Source organism: Tympanuchus pallidicinctus, unplaced genomic scaffold, assembly GCF_026119805.1.
Source record: "Tympanuchus pallidicinctus isolate F22 unplaced genomic scaffold, pur_lepc_1.0 scaffold1, whole genome shotgun sequence".
In the NCBI taxonomy this organism is placed as follows: Eukaryota; Metazoa; Chordata; class Aves; order Galliformes; family Phasianidae; genus Tympanuchus; species Tympanuchus pallidicinctus.
In genome coordinates this window covers 71890239-71912084 of record NW_026294618.1, presented here as the reverse complement: position 1 = coordinate 71912084, position 21846 = coordinate 71890239, and the positions used below count along the sequence as shown (strand labels likewise).

At 41.4% G+C, this 21846-nt stretch overlaps 1 protein-coding gene and 1 long non-coding RNA gene across 3 annotated transcripts; one reads left to right on the top strand and one right to left on the bottom strand.

The window, feature by feature from the left end:
• Positions 1–1637: 1637 nt before the first annotated feature.
• On the top strand, positions 1638–8524 carry LOC128075358 (uncharacterized). Its single transcript, XR_008203798.1, has 3 exons — positions 1638–1814; positions 7550–7637; positions 8408–8524. It is a non-coding gene; the product is annotated as an uncharacterized LOC128075358 (long non-coding RNA).
• GGPS1 (geranylgeranyl diphosphate synthase 1) lies at positions 5006–21534 on the bottom strand. 2 transcript variants are annotated; one of them, XM_052671878.1, is made up of 4 exons: positions 21396–21534; positions 14807–14897; positions 7670–7740; positions 5006–6137 (listed from the first exon to the last, which is right to left on the bottom strand). In XM_052671878.1, the coding sequence occupies exons 2-4, from the start codon at positions 14871–14873 to the stop codon at positions 5376–5378; spliced, it is 900 nt and encodes a 299-aa protein (XP_052527838.1). In that variant the 5' UTR covers positions 14874–14897; positions 21396–21534; the 3' UTR covers positions 5006–5375. The 2 variants fall into 2 exon arrangements, with proteins under 2 accessions (XP_052527838.1, XP_052527847.1); XM_052671887.1 differs by lacking the exons at positions 7670–7740; positions 21396–21534 and having other exon boundaries at positions 14807–14895.
• Between the last annotated feature and the right edge of the window lie 312 nt (positions 21535–21846).

Here is a 21846-nt window from a genome sequence, read left to right as displayed (position 1 = left end):
AGACTTCAGTTACTACTTTAGTCATATAGTACATTTTACCATATGGTCCAGAAATGACAACCAGAACATTACAAGAGTGAAAGATCATCCATTATGATCCAGGGAAGATGGAAGTGCTCACTGGCACCACGCATAATTCATATACTGAGGGAGTGGAGAGTAATTTCATAGATTGTTGGATTGTTTTTGAGTTCAAAAGCAGAAAATCAGATATCTAAGGTTTCTCTTTACACCAGAGTTCCACCAGGTTTTGCAGAGCTCTCCCTGGCAGCATCACGTTAGGCCTTTTTGGGGCATCCCACCATTCTTTATGCTGCAGTAAACCAGGTTGCTCAGCAAATGGTTTTCCAGTGAGCTAAGCAAGAACTTGCTCATAGGACGCATGGGTGAGAAGCATTATCAGGATGTAACCTGAGTTACATGAGTCATGGATTACTCCTGACCCCACCAGATGAACCATTAGGTTCAGTGTCAAGGATAAATATGTTGATAGAGATGAAGTGAAGAAAAATGTGGGAAAAACACAATTAAAAAGCAACCATCCCTGAATTAACATATTTGCACAAAGTCCTTTATTTTCTGCTGTAACATTGATAAGCCTTAAAGAAAGAAGTCGCCAAGCATCAAAACAATGATTTGTTCCTATTTCATCACCTCATCACCAAGTTTCATTCATACTAAAGTCATTTAAAAGGAAATGCTGCAGAAAAGGTAAACTCTGGTGCTGAGGTCTAATAGGGTTTATCCAGGAAGGGCGTTAATGTGATGATCAAGTCAGCCTGCAACAGATTAAGTTTCCTTGGCTTTAAGAATAGAAAATTTGTTACAGAAGGAAAATTAGTCAGTAATAGAATAACATACTCTTTATCTGTACTTTTAATCAAAACCTTAAGATATATTCAAGTTATTTACATAACTGACAGACTAAACTATCTATAATATATCTTACATTTGGAAAGCAAGAAGGGAAATACAGGGAAACTGAACACACATTCTCTTGCATTTCCTAACAAAGTGAATGAGATGCTGCAAAATGAGGTGAAATTACATAAGGTACCCTCAGGAGCTTTAAATAGGTATTCTTACCCCCTCATATTCCCTCCCTGGCTCTGCTTTTACCCCATCTAGCTGCCAACTTTGGCATTCACAAGGCTTTTGCTGAGAGGAATTATTAATTCAGACAAAAAAAACCCAAAAACAACTAAAAAGAACCCCAAAAAACAAACCCAAAACTTCCTTTTCCTTGGATTAGATGTGTCTGTGAAACAGTTTAACTTGCTAATGAGTGTTACAATCAAGGCAAAGTAAGTGTTGAAAGCAAGTGGTAAAGGGAGGTAAAGAAGCTCCAACTATATGGGACCAGAATAACGTATGGCAGTATGAGATGTTACAAGCTTCAACTTCCTGGAGAAAAAGTTTCAGGCATTTCACGACTGCAGAAAATCTTGGATTACTTTTATGAAGGCACAGGAAAAGCCAAAATTTAAAGTTTACTTTGTTTGTCCTGGAACAAAAAAAGTTTGAAGGTATTGTGTGTGCTCTGGTATTAGTAGCAGAACAGAAGTACGAAAGGAAAAGAATCACCACGTGTATGGGAACTGCTGAATCACACCATGAGCCTCTGATTGACCACCTGAGGCGAGCAGTGAGTCAGCCCTGGGAGCACAGGTGAAGGCAATTCTCCTGTGCTACTGGAAGGGGTGGAGCCTGGCTCCACCTCTCCTGGACCCCATTTAAGAGCTGACTACCACTGGAGAAGTATCTCCTTTGGAGATCCCTCCTCTTGGAGTCTTCTCAGTGAGCCCAGGACAAGGGTAAGCTTTCCATCCATTCTTCTTTAGCGTGATAACCTGTTAGCCTAACTTTCCTGTATGTTTCTTAATTATATCAAATTTGAAATGCTGAATATGAGAGTAAGACAGAACAAAGATGTGCAACAGATGCAAGTAAAAATACAGAATTAAAGCTTTGTGTAAAACACTGGGGAAAGTGAATTTAGAGAAAACAGAATATCAAGTCTAACAACCTGCATTACAGCGCTGTAACCACTAGCCTTAGAAGCTAGTGTCTGCACACATGTTAGCTGCTAATCAGTAATAACTATTGCATCTCAAATTATAGACTCAGTAGTAAGCATCCAATTTGATGCTTATCAGGTCCTAACCTCTGCCATTTCTAATCAATTTCTCATGCAGTCTTATTCCTCCACTGTTTTACACAAACTCACGTTTACTTTGCAGATTAAGCTTTTCCCTCACATTATGTACATCTTATTAATGAAGTTATTTTAGAGCTGCACTGGAAGAAAGAACTAGATTTGTACATAGAAAAGCTACATGGCACCATCCTATCACAACTGCAAGAACAGAGGAATGTAGGTAAATGTATGTAGATAAAAATAACCAAGTAACAGACTTACAGAACAGTAATAAGCATAATAGCAGTGATATGTTTTAACTGGAGATTGTATCTTGCTGTAAAACAAACTTGCAAAAGATTAGATTCTAAAACCTGATTCTGGAGTTAAATGAGGGATTGTGAGCTCAAAGTTCATCAGTCTATTACACATAGAATAGCAGAAAAGGCAAGAGAATCAATATGTAGCATAGCACTCCTAGTGCAGCAGAAGGAAGTGTGTTTGCTGCAGTTCATCTAACGTATACCATATGTGCCTCCCCAGCAGTTAAGTCGAGTGACAGAAAATGCCACTTGGGCTTGAAGAGTGAACTTGGAGACGTGAACATTTAGAAGAAAGGTTTGAGTGGAAAAGGGCATTACCAGGTGAAGTGATAAACAGTTATTCCTCTGTGCCCTGTGAGGCGCACTGCAAATTGCACAACTGTGAACTGAGTATCTTAAAGTTTATGTACTAAACTGAAAAGTTAATATGCAAAAATAGAAGAGGGAAATTGTTTATTCAGAGGGTGGGGGATCCCTAGTACAGCTGCCCAGAGAAACCCCATCCCAGAGGTGCTCAAGGCCAGGTTGGATGGGGCCTTGAGAGCCTGAGCTGCTGGGTGGCAGCCCTGCCCATGGCACAGGGATGGGGCTTGGTGGGCTGGATGGGCTTTGGTCCCTTCCAACCCAAACCATTCTACGATTCAGTGATTCTGTGATTCCTGGATGACACTGTGATAAATTGTCAGAACAAATTACAGAATAAATTAAAGATCAGAAGTGCCGGCTAGTATAAAAAAAAGTTTGAAACAATAAAAGCCCTACATCATCAAGAAAGTTTGATTATACAAAACTGCTTACATCCAGCAATTGAATAGAAATTAAATGCCACTAAGTGCACTTTGCACTGCATATATACTGGTTGTAATATCCTAGTAGGGACAAGGACTTTTTAAGACTAAGACTAGGAGATTTTCCTGGCAATAGTTTTTTTCAGTGTTGTCCCCCATTCAGCATCAGCTGCAGCAGTGCTTAGAAATTCCCAAGACATGGCACAAAATAAATATTGCATTTTGCTACAGAAGGTATTTTTTCCCCATCAAAATACCAGGAATTTACAGGCTTGCTACTATGCACTTCAAGTCAAGAAATGCAGTTTACTGTCATTAACATTAAATAAAAGACACCTTTCACCAACTTTAAGCTATTCAATCCTGGCAATCAGATCCATTCAGTGAAAAGGCTACTATTCTGTGTCTAATCGCAAAGCAGAGACAAAGCTCTCACCTTAGCATGCAAATAAAAGGAATAACCCATCATCTATAAGTATGGAATGCTTCTGACTAAAGCAGCCATCCCAATTTTTTTCATGCTTAATCACTTTTGGAAGAATCACAGGGGTTGCTGCAATGTTTTCCTTCGGCAAGCATCTTCGGTTAGTTTTCTCAGTGGGCTGAGGTAGTGGCTCTACCTGCTTGCAGGTACAATAAGTGAACAGATGCACACAAGTATTCTTCAGCAGTTAGAAGCCAACTATCTCTGGCCATCTCTTTTCAGAGTATGCTGTGACAGCATGCTGTCAGCTTAATATCGCTGCAGATAGCACCAGTCCCACCTTTGATCTGAAACACTACTTCTCTACATCAGAGCAAAGCTTTGTACGGCTACAAATATGAAGAGAACTGCACCTAATTAAAGCCACCTCAGCTAGGAAACAAACATTTCTGTAATGTGTGTACACGTATGAGCAGAGATTTTTGTCACTTTTCAAGCTACTTCTCTAATCAAGTTCTTAGTGCCATGCAGGTATGTCTGTCTACACAATCTTAAACAGTATTTAAGCAATTAACTAAACTGAAGGGGTATTACAGCTTGTAGAACAAGATGCTACATTTCAGTTTAGCCAGAAGTCACTACTGTCTCTGTGGAGATACCTACAACAGCCTCCTGATATGAATTCAGAACATGAACGCTGTGAAATCTGAATCAATTCCTGGAAAATTCTCTCAATTACAATAAGAGATTAGAGAAACCAGTGTAATTCACAGCATCTTAAAGCTACCTGTTATGAATCCCGTTAAATTCCTACTAGCAGCTTACTATGCTGCTACTTGCAGTTACATCTTTGAGATCTAATGCTTACGTTTCAGTCCCATGCTAGAAAATATTTGACTTAAAAAAAACAAAAAAAACCAAAAAAAAACCCAACAACATAATGATCAAAAACCAGTCAACTGAAATTATTCAATGCAGAACTGAAAATGGTGGCAAATTCAAAATGAAAGTGATGGAAGTTTTTCCCTAAGATAAATAGAAGTTTCTATTAAGCTCCCTTCTCAATCTAAACATTAGTCTCATTTGGACATAAAGCATTTTAACAATTTGTATTCCCCTGAAATATCCTCAGATACTGGATAGAATATTCACATTAGAACTAAGTATATCTATCTATCTATCAGAACTAAGAAGATCTATCTGATTTTCACAACTCTTAACATCCATAATGCAACATTAGTATATGCAATGAGGTTGTGAGCATCTTTTTTTATTGAACACCATATATTTTGGTTTACTAGAGTGTTGTTTAAAAACACGCAAGCCACTTGGGTCAATCAGATTTAATTTAATAAAGATTTTCAGCCAGAAACTTACAGTTTGTTGAAGATATACTATAGCCTGTGAAATTTCTAGGGCTGAAGTAATGCCAATGTTTGTGTAAAAATCCATATTCAAAGTTTGTTTCAATTCTAGTATGTTTTGAAGACATCTGCAAGCAGGTACAATTAAGACTGTATATATAAGGTATACTGCAGTACTCAGTGATTATTTTCACATAATCGGTGATTTATTTTCAACGTACATCTTTGCCATGTGGCAACACAGTAGTTGTAAGTGAGACTGACTGTCACACCTTTCAGATAACCTTTTACCTGTTTAAAAAAAAAAAAAAAGAAAAGCTTCCATTCATCCCCAGGAGATTAATTGTCATTTTCTTTGAACATTTTGCTCAGCTGTTCCACTAGCGCTACAAGCTCAGGGTTTCCCCCAAGTGATTCAATTTGTTTATAGGCTTCAGATTCAAGCTCTTTCAGTGTTTTCCGAGTGTACTCAAATGAACCCACGTTTTCGAGGTAATGCACGCAGTATTTTTTTATATCTATGTTTTCTGTCCTTTGGCGCAAAATGTTTTGCACCTGTGTACTTTCAGGTTTTGACCAAATTGCATGAATAGTTGGGAATGAGAACTTGCCTTCAGTTAAGTCTTCACAAAAACTCTTGTTTTCACTATATTCTTTGGAGTGCAGGTTGGCATAGTCATCTCTTATTTGGAAGAAGAGACCAAGTGTGTTAAGAAGTGGTTTTAAGTCTTTCTTATAATTTGAGAAGAGCTGCATGAGGCCTACAGCTAATCCAAAGAGACCGCCTGTCTTCTGCAGTACCATAGCTTTGTATTCAGCTTCTGTAGGGCAGGTGTAAGTATCCCTCCAGTAAATGTCCAAGCCTTGACCTTTATGGAGTTCCAGTAGCTGACGAGTAAAAACTTTAACAGCATCTGGGTGATCAAGGGTTAAAACCTTCTCTAAGCCAAGGAAATACACATAATTAGCACAGTTGATTACAGATGGAATTCCATAGATACTGTGTGCCACTGGAAAGCCCCGTCGTAGCTTTGAGTTATCTTCAATATCATCCACAAGTAGGCTTGCATTGTGTAACATCTCTGTCACTTCAATAATAACCTATTACAAGAAGAGAAAATGATTATCTCCTGCATTTTTTCCAGCAAACTATCTACTATTCAGTAATCACTATCCAAAAGGTTAAAACCTGAAACCCAGCAATCTAATTGTTTGCTTGCCCAAGATAATGACTCTGAGAGCAAACTATTTGAGCACTAATTACTCAGCTTTGAGATAGAAGTGAGGCCTACTTCAACTTGTAAAGATACTGTTGTCTATTGATTTTAAAATCATGAAGGATAAAGTACTTATAAAAAGCAACATTGCAATACCTATTTTTCTGAATGCTGACTCAGTCCATTATGTCATTCCCAATACTGTCAGGAAAGTTCATCATTAGATAAGCCTATTCTAGCATTTCTCATTAGTCTATTTCATATCACTTAGTTTGTGGACTCCTGCAGTTTCTGGATATTTAAGGTTGAATTGAAATAATTTAGGATGTGCTTCATGACTGCGAATTACCTCTTGAACTTCCATTAAAGACAGCATCAAAAATATCTTAGAGTTGAATGTGAGGAGGGAGGAAGTTCAGACAGCAGAAAAAAAACCCCTTATTTTCTAGAAGACAACAGGAAGTTGTCTGAGGAAGTGAAAAAACTGCACTTCATAATGAAAGCAGACCGGCATGCTTTCTTAAAAACTAAACCTAACTCACCAGCAGCTGCTGCAATGTAGCTTTCAACAGATGGATTTTGCTACTTGAGCACTACGAAGCATCACACTTCGCCCATCCTAAAGAGGACTCCTTTACAAACACTAATGGCCTACCTGCTCATTAATGAAATTATTTAGGGACCAGATGGGTGTCAAGAAAAAAACAGTTATTTGAATTCCCTACATTACCTTGGATACAGAGAATCTCTTGCACCCTAAGTATGCAGTTTGGCGTAACTGTAGTCTAGCCAAAAGGAAAATTTTGCATTTCAAAAGCCACAGCCTTTGAACATACAGCCATGCATCTTGCATAGATTTGTCCAAAAGAAAAAGAAAAGGGAAGGATTATTCTCGATGAAGTGCTTCACAGTGGGTAATAAGGGCTCTAAACTGTAGAAGTCTGCAATTTAAGGCCCGGAACAAGAAGTGGTTTATAAAGGTTTAAAGGTTGGCTTGACTACTGGCTTTGATATTCTTGTGTCAAAATCATAGGACTTTGTTCTCAGTCACTGTATTTGTAGAGCTTACAAAGTAACTGTCCAGCTTCCTTCACAAGTCATTGAAAACTTATTCCCATTGTTAATAACTGAAGTGAGTAACAATACTAGTTGCTCCTTCTACCACTCAGAAGGTTGAGCTTCGGTAGAAAGCATGTAACTATTGTTCTTCAGACAAGTCACTGAAATCATAACTTCAGTGTTAAACCATAACTTTAGTGCAAAGCTTTGGCTATTTTCCTTAACTTGTACTTTCAGGTACTCAGGAATGATGTATTGTAAATGATCAGAAGTCTTAAATGCATTACACTAAGAACAATCTGTAGCTGACAATCATGGAAGAAAGGTAAGAGCCTTGTAAAAATAATTAGTTAGTACCTGTATTTTATCTTCTGGAACATTAAGCCAGTGATTGAAGGCTTGTGACAATTTGGTTCTTACTTGCTTACCTACAATTAGAAAAAAAATAAAAGAAAAATCAAAGTCCAGTGTTAAATGCATCTTTATCTTAACAGCTGTAACTAATTTGAGACCAGTAAGCTGCTAAAAGCATGACCACTTCAAAGGGCAAAATACATTAAAGAAAGATTGTAGCTTGTTTCCTCATTGTATAAGCCTTAGAATTGAAGTTGCTGATAGCTGCAAACATTTCACAGTAATACACAAACAATGATATAAAAACGTGTATTTACATGTTACTGCAATTAGTCTTGGCAATTTAGTTAGCCAATTTAGTTAGATCATGATTCAGTTCGTAACCTCTACAAATAGATTTACTGCTTCTGGAAGCAAGTCCTAATTTGTTTGGCAGAGGAAACTTTCCTCCTGTTTCAGAGGAAAGAAAGGTAAGATTAGAAATCCAAATTTAGTGTTGAAACAAGTGTTAAAACAAGTGTTAAAATTCAATCTAGACACATTTTACTTGGAGGAGTTGATTTTAATTCAAGTTATCCTATAAATTATTGATGCCAGCTTTCTTTACTACATTGCTAGGGGTCACATACAAGTTTTCATTTAGTGCGTCTATTGATGATCAATAGGAAATTGTTCAATAAAGTCACCTCCTGTGCAGCTCTGAACTTCAACTCAGCTGAGTCTAATATCTTCTATTAACAGCAAAACAGGCTTAGACAGAGTTCTGCAGCCTTAGCTCATCTCAATGAGCCACTTAAAAGCTATTACAAATAAACTTCAGAGCAGTGCAACCTATCTACTGGATTCCATATTACTCAAAACCTACTGAGAGACATAACTGAAGAATGATTCTGCAATATGAGTTTTCCATGTTAATGATGCCATCCTGCCGTAGCACTGAACAGGTTTCAACATTTGAATGCCTCCCTGCGGATTCTCTCTGTTGTTGTGTGATCAGACATACAGAATGGAAAAATGAACATGGATAGATTAAATGATAAATCGTGGAAAAGAACAGGATTTATCCTTATCAAGTCGCCAGCAGGTAAGCTGGTGGTAAGATTTGTGGTTTGGGTTCTGTAGTAGTGGTAATCTTCCTCAGTTGCTCAAAGGGCTTCAATTTTTGCTTGGTCTCCATTTTCCATTACTTCTCACCATCTTTTGGTTTCCATCAGAAATTCACATTCAATTCAAATTCAATCACAAATTCACTGATTTAAAAGTTCATTATTTTAACATGGGCAACCAGGGCTCAAGTTCAAATAGAAAATTAGAATGGCACCCAAGATTTTAAAAGCCTCTCGCATTAGCTAAGCACCACCACTACTTCAAGTTAGGCTTCTTTCTGACAACAGCTCCTGCAAATGCCAAGGATTTGAAATATTACCAATATTCAGATTTTTTTTACCCACTATGTAGGCAGATCAGATTTTGGCCAAATCTGTTCCCTGATCAGACTTGCTACCCAGTCATCACCACCAAATACTGCACAAACCAGGGCAGAAATGTTCTGCAGAGGTTTTTGTTTTTTATTTCCTTCTAATAATAATTGCACAAGTTAACTGAAGAGAAAATAATCCCTCAAAATATTGAAAACAACTGTTACAAACACATGCCAAGCTGCATGGCTTGCTAAGTACAAGAGAATAATTCAGTAAGTCCATAAAAAAAATTAGTCACAGATAATGTCATATTACAGATGTACACCTTATCTACAGCCATTTACATACTTCTAAATTACATTGATAAAAGCAATTGCAATTTAAAAATAGGCTGCTAATTCTGTTTTTTGAAATGTATTTACTAGAAAATAAGCTTACAGAAATGCTACAAGTTCAGTAACCAGTTATTTCATCATGAAGTACATAAATACTAGCATATAGTCTAAATGGACTCTTAATATGCACAGTGGATTTTGCCATTTAGTTCCTCAGTACAGACAGCATTTAATTGTTAGACTTGTCTACCTTGAACACCAAGGCTGTCTAGACAAAGGCTATTTATGGAAAAACCACTATCTACAGTAAAACATTCATCTTTACTTTTATAGGTGCAGATTTGCTTGTGTGAGCCCTATTACTGTTTCATAAATGATACTGTATCTTGTTCTGAAGTCAATCCTACCACGTCTATTTGATATTAAAGCAATTTCCATATGCATGTTTTATGCCTACAGTCGCACTACGATGGCAGCAGATCAGATCCTTTTAATATTGGTCTTAGAAGACTTGATACATTGGTACTCTGTTCCTTCTGCCTCCATCCCTAAAACCCTAAATTATGCAAGACACAGCCCACAGATGTTATGATAAAATTAAAAGGATTAGGACTTAAGGCTACCAGAATAATTCACTTTTTCTTCTCCACTGTTCCATGTCACTACACTGCTGACTAGTCAAAGGAGAGTATTGTAAAAGTGAAGACAATCAAGATCTAACTTCCAAAATTAGCAGCTCTGCCTCCTGTACAGTCATAATTACAGACATTACTGAAACAAACTTTTAACAAAGTTATGCAGAATGTAGTCAGTTTGATCTGCTGAGGATCCCAACAGTACCCTCATTAAGCGACAACTATGCAAAACTTGTCTTCTCATTAGCAAAGCTGAGTGGACAAGCAAGGTAAGAGGGAAAAATAGAACATAACAGATTCACTCTGACAAAAATTCTCCATAGGGGAAAAATACGAATTTCCTATTCTTGAAACAAAGATCCACTTAGTGATGTCACTCTGAGGACAATCCCACCTCCTCAGGCAGGGAAGAGCTGCTTCTCTATGAGACTAACAACACATGTGTATGTATGATTTTCTCCTGACAGAGTACAGACCTCAGACTCAGACCTCCTGCTCTGAACAGGCTGCTGATCAGTATTTCTTTGCTCACACTGCATTAATATGACCTCAAACTATGCCCTTCAGGCAGAACCCCACTTAGATTGCGGGTATGTAAAAGGGATAGAACAGCATGAGAAAGAGCAGAGGGACCATCAACCCAGCCCTCATTAGAGCCTTGCTATGCTTATTCAACTCATTACTGCAGCAGAAAACTGCCTGCTTTTTGCTAGGTTAGCTTTCTGCCAGCTTTATGTACTGTATCAGCTTATGAAGTGGGTCTGCTCAAGTTAGTACAGGCTAAGCAGCAGACGCTGAGAGACAGGAGAAAGAGGACCCTTCTGGATGAAGCAAGCCATTATATTACCTCAGTTTTATTGTACGCTTTCATATTTAGCTTGGCCATCTGATGGGTTAGGGCTGAACAGGTCTGTGCAGATCTTCCCACACACCTATGTGCTGTACAGAGCTTCTAGCCACTTGTTTTCTTTCAGTGCAATGAACTTATGTGACAAATGCATATATTCATGGGATACAGGAATCTCCTTTGGTGTCAGAAGCCATGAGCTTCCTCCCTTCACTACTGTGGAGATCTCCATTTTGCAGCCTGACATGCATTCTTCCTGCCCCTCTTTCAATATACACAGGGCTCTTGAATCTTCAGGCTCTTGCAGAAGATCCTGTCCATCTCCTTCTAGTTATTTCTGATGCTGTGCAGCCTGCTGAACCTCTTCCACTTGTCTTTTGCTTGGTGGAAGCAAGTTTTCCACCACTGCACCATTTGGAAGGCAAGGACACTACTTGCTCCTGATCTACTGGTATGCCCAAGCATCCCAGCAGTGCAAGAACTGAAAGCTGCCATCACTCTCAGGAACTTGGCCTAAACTGAGGGCTCTGATGAGCAAGATGCAGTTGCTCCAGTGGTAGGGATCATGCCCTGTGACACATCACCACTATTCTTAAGCACATTTGTGCTGCCCTCAGTTTCCAGTCCCCTTTTGTGTGAACTGAGCACCTATATCTGTTGGCTGCCTCCTAGCTGTACTTTCTTTTAAAAGAAATTAAAAAAAAGTGAGAAAAAAAGTGTACTTGCTATTAAAATAATGATGTTTCAGTAATTATAAGAGAAACACCACCTTAATCTTGCTACTGCTGCTTCGTAACTCCTTCACCAAACTGGTCAAGTTCAACAACTCAGCAGAAAAAGCTGAAAAAACAAGAGCCAGTCTTGATTGTTTAGCAAGCTAAACAAGCCTGGAGCAATACACGTGAAAGGGAACATGCAGAGTTGTGAATAGGATCAGAATCTACTCTTTTCAATTACAAGCTGTTGATCCAGTCACTTTTACTGCAACTGAAAGCCCATATACTCGTTAGTGCTGCATAAACAGATACTGTCGTTAACTCAGCTACTTGGAGATGGAAGATGCTTCATCATCTCTGTGAATTTTCAAGACAAACCACATTATTGGCATTTCTGAAATTTATTGCTGCTTATTGTACTCTGTTTACCCATATAAATGACAGAAAACTAGACTGAGCAGAGTACAAACTACTATGGCAATTTTATGTACAAAATGATTTTACAACAAAGTTAGTATTTGGTACCTTCTGATACAGTAAGTTCTGTTAATTCATGTTTATTCTGTCACTAGCATACTGGCAGTTAAAATGACAACAACTTAAAAAAGATTCCTTAAGCCTACTAGTTCTTCTAGCCAAAAGTCAAAGAAACAGACAAGCTTAGAGCTTAGGTATCAGCCCCAAAAAATTACCATTAAAGTCCTACTGGATTAACATCAAACAGTCAACCTCCTCTTGTATCAGGGGATTAACCCTTAGCATTGTTAGAGAAGTCTGCATTCTCACATTACAAGCAAGGTTAGGAGACACTTAAGTTTTTAAGCAATCTTAATGAAGATACCAAATTCCTCTTTGTGTAAGAGTTTGATATGCATCTAACTTCATTCAAGTTCTCATAGGTTATTAAAGCACTTAAGAGATTTTGCTTTTTAACTAGTCCTACAAGATAAGCAACTGCTTATTGGACTCACAGCCAAGCTTGCTCTAGAAGCCTCTCAGATGTGCCTACCCTTGTGCCACTTCACTGACAGGATAAAAGATGGGCTATTCTGTCAGGCAGGTTTTTTAACAGGTTAGATGATAGATACCTATCATTTGGTCATTGAGCTGAGAACTGGCACAAGAAGCAAGAGAATACCGCCAGAAGAAAGATGGAACAAAATCGCCTTTTTCAGCAAAGACTTGTTAGATTTGCTCAGGTACCTCATCTGGGCTCCACCCTAATTACGAACTGCTAGCATATGCCTCATTTTCCCTTCACCAAGCCTTGGTGTTCATACTGATGCCAAGGCTGACACAAGTAGCTGACTCCTACTGACCTGTGCTTGGCATAGCTGACTTGGGGCAAAGCTGGTGTTTCAAACCATCCAGCTGTATGATTAAGTACAAGTGCTCCACAGGCACACAACTTTTACCCGCCCAACTTAAAAGAATTCTTCTGTTCTGAATCACGCCAATATTCCTGCATGGAGAAAAGTGTATCTTATCTCTCACCTTCTCAAAGCATAAATTAAATTAACAAGAGATCAACATGCTTCAGCGGACAATCGGATTTATGATACTTGATCTTACACTGATAGTCCATATGAGATAAGCCATTAGGATACAGTGATTAAGGCTGAACACACAATGAAGTACAGGAATTTAGTCAGAGGACTCAAGGTGGAAAGGTTAAACGAAATGCATAATACAAAGTGAAAGCTAATTGAAGAACTATCAGTCAAGAACTTATACCTACAGTTGTTTTTTTGGTTTTGTTTTGTTTGTTTTTTTTTTTTAGGGGGTGCACTATGTGTGTTTGTATTTTTTTTTTGGGGGGGTGTATTATATATTTGCTTCATTGCTAGTCACTACAATTTTTTTATTTTTTAAAAAGCAGCTGAAGACACAGAAGTGCTGTGATACCTTTGCTTGTATTAGATAAACTAACCAAAAAATAACACTCTTAAAGATTGTGCTGGAGAAAAGTAAATTTCTGCAAGACCAGATCTTAGAAAGCCCCTCGAAATATCTCAGAATCATTCTCAAATACATTTTCAAGAAAAAGCCACCATCCAGTTTAAATGCTGTCAGGAAATGGCAAACAAATTTCCTGGCATTAAAAAATGAGCGCTACTGCCAAATTCTCTCCTCCTCTAGGTTTTCGACGACAGCGCCTGGCAGCACAAAGTGCCAAGTCCATTGCAATCTCTAATGTAGACAAAATGAAACTGATATTCGTAGAGATGAATAATAAACCTCACTACACAGAGGTTACAGACCCACCGTGCCAATACAAATATCAGTCTAAGTTTTGCTGCAGATGTACGAAGCCACTTAGTACTGTACTTGTGATTAGTTACGCTATTTGTCTTGATAAGTCTTCTATCCCCAGTCACATATAACTCTGGTCAGTTATCTTCCTTAATAACTGAGAAATATTATATACCCATTAACTCTGCCAGTATTCAATACAAGTTGGATAGAAGTAAATGATGCAACAGCTCGCACAGCAAAGTTACTTCTAGAGTCACTGATAGCCTAATGTGGTTTTCCTGCTGCTTTAGGTGAACAGATGAGAGTCACAGCAAACAGTACGACTATTTGTTCAGCAAAGAGGCTTTTGAGTGGCACATGCATACAGAAATTTTCTATCAAACTGCCTCCCGTATTCTGCTAAAATAGCTGTTATTGAAGAGGGAAAACTTCATCTCAGTGTGTTGCTAATGGCCTGATACAACACAAGGACTGACAAGTCAAGTAATCCAGGACAGTCAAAATACTAAAACCTGGCTCTATACTCATCAGGGAGGAGAAATAACAATAACACAGACTATTTAAAACATACACACAGCCCATCAACTCCAGTACAGCAAGCTGTTAAGTGTTGAGCTGCGATGTTTCATCCTTCAGGAATAGCATCAGGTCTTCAGTACTTGCCTGTATCCATTTCAGCAAGTAGCAAGTCAGCTACTCTGAATGGAGGGCAGAGCAACTGAAAGAAAACTATCTGCGCTGCAGCAGACAAATGCAATTGCTACTGTATGAATCACCAGAAGGATAGTTTCACAAGAGAAGAAAAAACAACAAATATAGAAAAATGTTAGCTTTAATTACTCCTAAACCCAAGTATCAAGAATGGATTGTTATAATAGGTTATAAAAGTAACATTGGTATTTTGAAGTAACACAGTAAAAATAAACTTGCCTGGTAGTTGAAGTAAATACTGGTATGGCTCTAGGATTCTTTTAGATGTTTCATCCATCTCATCCATGTCTCTTTCATAAAAGGTAGTTTGCTGTTAAAGAAAGTGTTATTAACACTGTTTAGATTTAAACAAACAAACAAACAAACAAACAAACAAAAAGCCAAAACAACCAAGCAGTGAAGTAACAAAATAGAGGAGCAAGCATTCAGGAAAAAAAAATTAGCTGACCTCCATGCTAGGTGTAAGTGCTGCAGTTTTAAATACAACGGCAACAACAAAATTCACTGTGAAAGAAAAGTTTTATGGATGGCACTCAGACAAGAAGCAAACATATGTTTTAAGTACAGGTTTCTTTATTTATTCATGAGTAGTTTAAATCAACTCCTAGACTTTTATCTGTATCAGAGGGCTTAGATGAAAGAGAAACATTTAAAACATTAGCATTCACAACAATTGAGCCACACTGTAGATCCATGGAGAAGACACTCAGCACATACAAACCTTGCACAATTAATCTGATCAGACGTCCCTAAATGCTGCACCCATACAAAAGTGCAGATACCTAAGAGCAGAAAATATACCTTACACCAATGCAGCTTAACTAAGTTGAAAACAAACTTGAGCCTTCTGACAGCATTCTTCAGTCCTCTTTTAGAAGACAGTAATGTATTGTTTCCTTACCACTGCTTAAACACACAGTCATCTTTACATACGCTACATACATTGTATTCTTGCAATAAATCTTTTAGGATCCATTCCCTGCATAGCTCAACAATTATGTATTGATTATTTTTCAGTTCACATACGCTTTGATCATCCATATTTGCATTTTTTTCAGACTGTTTTCTATAATGGATCTTTTCCTCCTTTCACCTCTAGCCTTCCTTGCTGCACTGCAGATACAGCAGCTCAAAACAATTCTTCTAATGTCATTTTAAGACAGGAACTGCAGCAGCAGCACAGAGGCTCATGCTACTTCAGCAGTGCTTTTCAGCTATTCTGCTCCCTCCTCCCCTGAGCTATTCAATAGTTCTATAAATTATCAATAAAACTAACTAATTTAGAGTGAGTTTGTAAGCATGGACTGATGCATTTTTAATGTAGGAACATTAAGGGGAGTGGCTGACATGAGTGAAATATACTGTGTTCCACATTTGCTCAAAGTAATCCAGCAATAGTTTCCCACAAACAACTCAAAGGAGCGGTATTAAGATCATTGCTTCCCCTTAAACTACCTGGACAAACTGGACCTTCCCCTGCCAGCAACAGCTCAGTCACTTCCTGCTTACTCCCATTCCCACCTTCTGGAGCCATATATATTTGATATATTGATTTTTAGAGAGGGTATTTAAGCAAACATGGCTGCCACTGAAATGCAGGCATTTCCACAAAGGTGCAGTCATGCATGCATGGTCTCTTAGCAGTAATGTCATAACAAGCAGTGCACCTTTCCATCACTTATCCCATGATATGCCAGCACAAGTAGCTGTCAGGATCTGAACCAGGTTTGTATGACATCCTTAGCTCCCTGTTGTTCTCACATTATTAGCAGAGCTTCGGAGATTGGAACTGCTTTTAAGCCAAGACTGCCTCTGAGAGCATCAGCTGTAAAACTGCACCCTTATGTACCAAGGATAATCTCAACAGACTTCAGTGAGGAAGTGAAATAGTAAGACTCTCACAGTCCACCATCTGATTTTTTAAGGAGAAAGAGGAACTTGTACAGATAGATGTGCAGAGACACCATCAAGTTGGCCACTTTCCTGTGACTATTACATGTCAAAAAGCCACACAGTTCAAAATTGAAAGTGCTTAGCTACCCAGCAGCACTGGGAGGAGATGGTGGGGTGGGAATTTCTTCTCTGTAACAGTTTCCCACTGATACAGTACCTACAGGCATTCAATGAGCATGCATTGCAACATAAGAAAGCAAAGACGACTGTAATCTGAAGATTACTTCTCATCCACTCTGACAAGTTGCCTAAAAGTACAAGTGCCTAAAAATTCTTCCTATCCCCTGCAGTTTATTAGGAGGCTTCTCCCCTGTCTGTAGGTAACTAATGCACTATTCAAATCCTCAAACAGCTAGAAATTGGCTGGTATTACACCACATCAAATCATCTTTGTATCTTTTGGTGTCAAACTAATAGGAATGCTCCAAAATGCTGCTTATCTTAAAAAAATTAAAATCAAAAATTTCTCAAGGCACTTTTCCACAAATGCCTTTTTTTTTTTTTAATAAAGCAGAAAAGCAAGATAGGTTATGGCTGAGCTTCATTTTTATTTTTCTTAAACAATGTAAAAAAAGCTCTAAAAATGATGGCAGCTTCCCTGGAATCATTGCAGCTAAGCTCCCAGGCTGCTGCACTGCCTCTAAATGAAGTACCTAACCTCTGCAAAGAAAGAGAGAAAGAGTGCAGTACTTCAAGAGGCACCTACGTGGCTAATGCACTCATAAAAACTGGAACACTGGCCAGAGTTGCCCCAAAACTTATAGAAGAAAGAGATGCTTGACAAAAGATATCTAAATGAAGGTGCTTATCTAGAATACCACAAAGTATGAGAGTAATATTGTGGTAAAGTAATCTCTTCACAAAGAGTCACATTTGACACACCTTGGGAAATGTGTGATATGAGAGTTATCCAACCCTCGATATTAAGGGTTTTCTGATGTGGTTACTGATTTAGTGATTTACTTCAGAAACTCAGCTGCTGCAGAGAGCTTTCTCACAAAAATTTCAGTTAATGCCTCCCAACTTCCCTGTCAGCAGGAAGAAGTCAGGCAATAAGTGAAAGGGAACATAAAGTTGTCTGTTAGTTGTATGGTAACTGTTGAGTCACAGCCTGAACCACAAATTGATCACCTGAGGCAAGGACCTGGCCAGCCCTGACAGCACAGGTGAAGGCAATTCAGCTGTGTGATCAGAGGGGTGGAGCCTGGCTGCACCTCTCTTAGACCTCATTTAAGGGCTGACTGCCACCAGGGAAAGATCTCTTTCTGGAGATCCCTCCTTTGTGGAGGTTTTCATTGTAAGCCTGAATTTTCCCTGTGTGATCCACAATGAGACGGTTTTGGACCCGCTCTGAAAGCTGGATGCTCACAAGTCTGTGGGGCTGGATGGATTGCACCCTAGTGTGCTGAGGGAGTTGGTGGATGTGGTTGCCAAGCTATTCTCCGTCATTTTTTAGGCAGTCCTGGCTAACTGGGGATGTCCTAGGGGATTAGAGACTGGCAAACGTGATGCCTATCTTCAAAAAGGGCTGGAAAGATGATCTTGGTAGCTACAGACCTGTCAGACTCACCTCAGTGCCCAGGAAGGTTATGGAATGGATAATCTCTGGTGCCATCATGGACCAGTTAAGGGTTAACCAGAGGATGGTTAACCTAGGCCCAGTCAGCATGGGTTTATGAATTGTAGATCCTGTCTGACAAACCTGATTTCATTCTATGACAAGGTGACACACTTAGTGGATGGGGGTAAGGCTGTCAATGTGGTCTACCTGGACTTCAGTAAGGCCTTTGATACTTTCCTCACAACTTTCTCATGGAGAAGCTGGCTGGCCACGGTCTGGATGGGCTCTGCTGGGTGAAACACTGCCTGGATGGCCAGGCCCAAAGAGTTGTGGTCAATGGAGTTAAATTGGTGGTCAGTCATGAGTGGTGTCTCCCGGGGCTCGGTACTGGGATTGCTTCTATTTACCATGATTAATGATCTTGATGAGGGGATTGAGTGCGCCCTCAGTAAGTTTGCAGACAACACCAAGTTGGGAGTGTTGATCTGCCAGAAGAGAGAAGGGCACTACAGAGGGGATAAGAATCTGGATAAACTGGATCAATGGGCCAAGGCAAACTGTACGAGGTTTCATAGGGCCAAGTGTCAGGTCCTGCATTTTGGTCACAACAACTCCAGGCAACCCTACAGGCTTTTGGAAGAGTGGCTGGAAAGCTGCCTGATGGAAACATTGGTGTGCTAATGGGCAGTAGACCGAATGTGAGCCAGCAGTGTGCCCAGGTGGCCAAGAAGGCCAATGCATCCTGGCTTGTATCAGGAATGGTGTGGTGAGCAAGACTAGGAAAGTAATTCTGCCACTGTACTCAGCAATGGTGTCGCCGCACCTTGAGTACTGCGCTCAGTTTGGGCACCTCAGTACAGAAAGGACATTGAGGTGCTGGAGCAGGGCCAAAGATAGGCAACAAGGCTTGTGAAGGGCTTGGAGAATGTGCTCTATGAGGAGAGACTGAAGGAACCCGGGCTCCTTAGTGTAGGGAAGAGGAGGCTGAGGGAGACCTTACTGTTCTCTTCCAATACCTGAAAGGTGCTTACAGTGAGAGTGGGGTTGGTCTCTTCTCACTGGTGACAGGACGATGGGAAATGGCCTCAAGTTGTGCCAGGGTAAGTTTAGGCTGGATATCAGGAAACACTTTTTTACAGAAAAGGTTGTTAAGCACTGGAATAGTCTTCCCTAGGGAGGTGGCTGAGTCACCATCCCTGGATGTGTTTAAAAAATGGATGTGGTGCTCAGGGACATGATTTAGCAGAGGGTTGTTAGTATGGTTAGGTTGTGTTTGGACTTGATGATTTTTAAGGTCTTTTCCAACATGAGTGATTCTATGATCTGAATACAGGTGAGCATTTCTTCTGTTTGTTTCTTTCCATTTCTCTGTAATATTCTTTCCAACGGTAATATTGGTGAAACTGGAAGAAATGATTGCACCTGTCAGAAAAAAAAACAAAAAAAAAAAAACCAAAAACCAACCCGGAACACTTGATGCTGTTCTGCTTAGTTCAGTTTCCTTTTGAACTCATATGTGCACCTGCTGTGTTTCAGTTCATGCACAGCTCGGTTCTTCTTCAGCAGTTCTTCCTTCTTTCCCTCACACAGCCCAGCTGCTGCAGGTATGGGCTCACAGCCACACCTCAGAGCCCGCAGCACTGCCCTAAGCTGCAGCAAGCTTTATCTCCAAGGATCTATAGACTGGAAGGAGCAGTCCTCGAGAGCAGCCCTGCAGACAAGAACCTGGGGGTCCTGACAGACCAAAAACTTAACATGAGCCAGCAATGTGCCCTTGCAGCTCAGAAACAAATGGTATCCTGGACTCCATCAGAAGAAGTGTGGCCGGCAGGGACAGGGAGGTGATTGTCCCCTTCTACTCTGCTCATGAAGCCCCATTTGGAGTACTGTGTCCAGGTCTGGAGTCCCCAGTACAGGAAAGACAGAGAGCTCTTGGAGAGGGTCCAGAGGAGAGCCATGATCAGGGGACTGGAGCACCTCCCTTATGAAGACAGGCTGAGCGAGTTGGGCTTGTTCAGCCTGGAGAAAAGAAGGCTGAGGGATGACCTCAGTGCAGCCACTCAGTACCTAAAGGGAGCCTACAAACAGGAGGGGGATCAACTCTTTGAAAGGGTTGATAACAGCAGGACAAGGGGAAATGGTTTCAAGTTGAGGGAGGGAAGATTGAGGTTGAAATTCTTTACAGAGAGAGTGGTGAGGTGCTGGCACAGGCTGCCCAGAGAGGCTGTGGATGCCCTGTCCCTGGAGGTGTTCAAGGCCAGACTGGATGGGGCCCTGGGTAGCCTGGACTAGTATTAAATGGGGAGGTTGGTGGCCCTGCATGTGGCGGAGGGGTTGGAGATTTGTGATGCTTTTGAGGTCCCTTCCAACCCGGGCCATTCTGTGATCTCTTTGTAAAGGCAAAGGGCACTGAAGGCAGACAGCAGCACAGGCCTCTGGAGCACAGAGTCTTCCTCAGACTTGGAACTGTGACCCGTGCACAGCAGTAAAGTAATGTGAGTTCTAAGCTATGTGTCAAGGAGCTTCTTCACTTCAGAACTTCCCCTAAAACAGCTTTCTTCCATCCTATCCTTTAGACACTCCCACATATCTCAAGGGGAGGACGAAGCCCGCTGAAGTTGGCAGGGCCCAACGCACACCTAACAAACAAGGCGGGCTGACGGGCAGCAGCGCCTCAGCAGTTCCAAGCACCGCACAGCCGCACGGGAACCCAAGCGGCGACGGAGCAGAGCGCCACGGCCGAAAGGCGCAGCCGTAGCGCGGCACTAACCGGGGCACCGCGCCGCGGCGGGCGGTGCAGAGGCCCGCGCACACACGGCAGTGGATGTGCATCGTCCCAGGGAGGCTGTAAGGGCTCCTAACCCGAATTCGGGCAGGACGCCCGCCGTCGCAGCCCGCATTCTCATTCTAGTTAGAGCAGCGCTCCCTATCACCCTCTGGGGTAGACGGAGCGAAACCTCACGCAGCTTTAGCGCACCGACGGCAGGGCGGCAATTCGTTTCCTTTTCTGCCACGCGGGGTTGCCCCGAGATACACAGCCAAGCCACACGAGCGCCGTCACCGCCATGTTACGCGAACCAGACTGCAGCGCGCGGGGACGCCGCACCACCCCCTCTCTTCCCGCCCCCCCCTTCCCGGGCAGCTCGCCAGCCCCTCCCCGCCACCCGGCTTCTTCCCGCTGGGGAGGACCGGCCTCGCTGCCTCCGCCGCCCCCCCAGTCCGGGCACCTCCCACCCGGCTAGCGGCCAGGCGGCTCGAAAAAGCTCCAACCGCCCCGGCTCTGTGGCCGCTCACCTCGCTTTCAGCGACGGCCCGAGCCGCACCCGCTCCGCTCCGGCAGTAGCAGCAGCGCCGCTCTGCTGGAAGAGCGCCGCCCTCTTCCGCTCCGCCGGGCGCCACCTTCCTCTCTTGGGGGAAAATGCGCCACCGGGGCCGCACCGCGCAGGCGCCGGCTGTGCCTCCTCCCTGAATTAGCATTCGGCCAAGGACCCGCCCCCTCGCGGCGGCCGCGCGCGGTGTGGTCTGGGATATGTAGTCCACGGCCGGCGCTAAATCGCTTCTCCGTCCGAAACGAGAGGCGGTGAAGAACACCATCACCCATGAACCTCTTCGGCACCGAGTCTCAGTTTCCATAGAAGTGGAGAAAAATGACGTCAGTATTTCCGACGCAGTAGCCAATGGGGCTGAGGAGGGGGCGGGCTCTGAGTGCCGGAGCCCAATGGAGGAGGCGGGGAGAGGGGCGTGG

Bases quoted from the DNA above. Each gene is read 5' to 3' on its own strand.
- GGPS1 (XM_052671878.1), bottom strand. From the start codon at position 14,873: ATGGATGAGATGGATGAAACATCTAAAAGAATCCTAGAGCCATACCAG. The intron at 7,741-14,806 runs GCAAGTTTATTT...TTCTAATTGTAG, and splicing joins GTATTTACTTCAACTACCAG to GTAAGCAAGTAAGAACCAAA. The intron at 6,138-7,669 runs GTACTAACTAAT...TTCTTGTAATAG, and splicing joins TTCCAGAAGATAAAATACAG to GTTATTATTGAAGTGACAGA.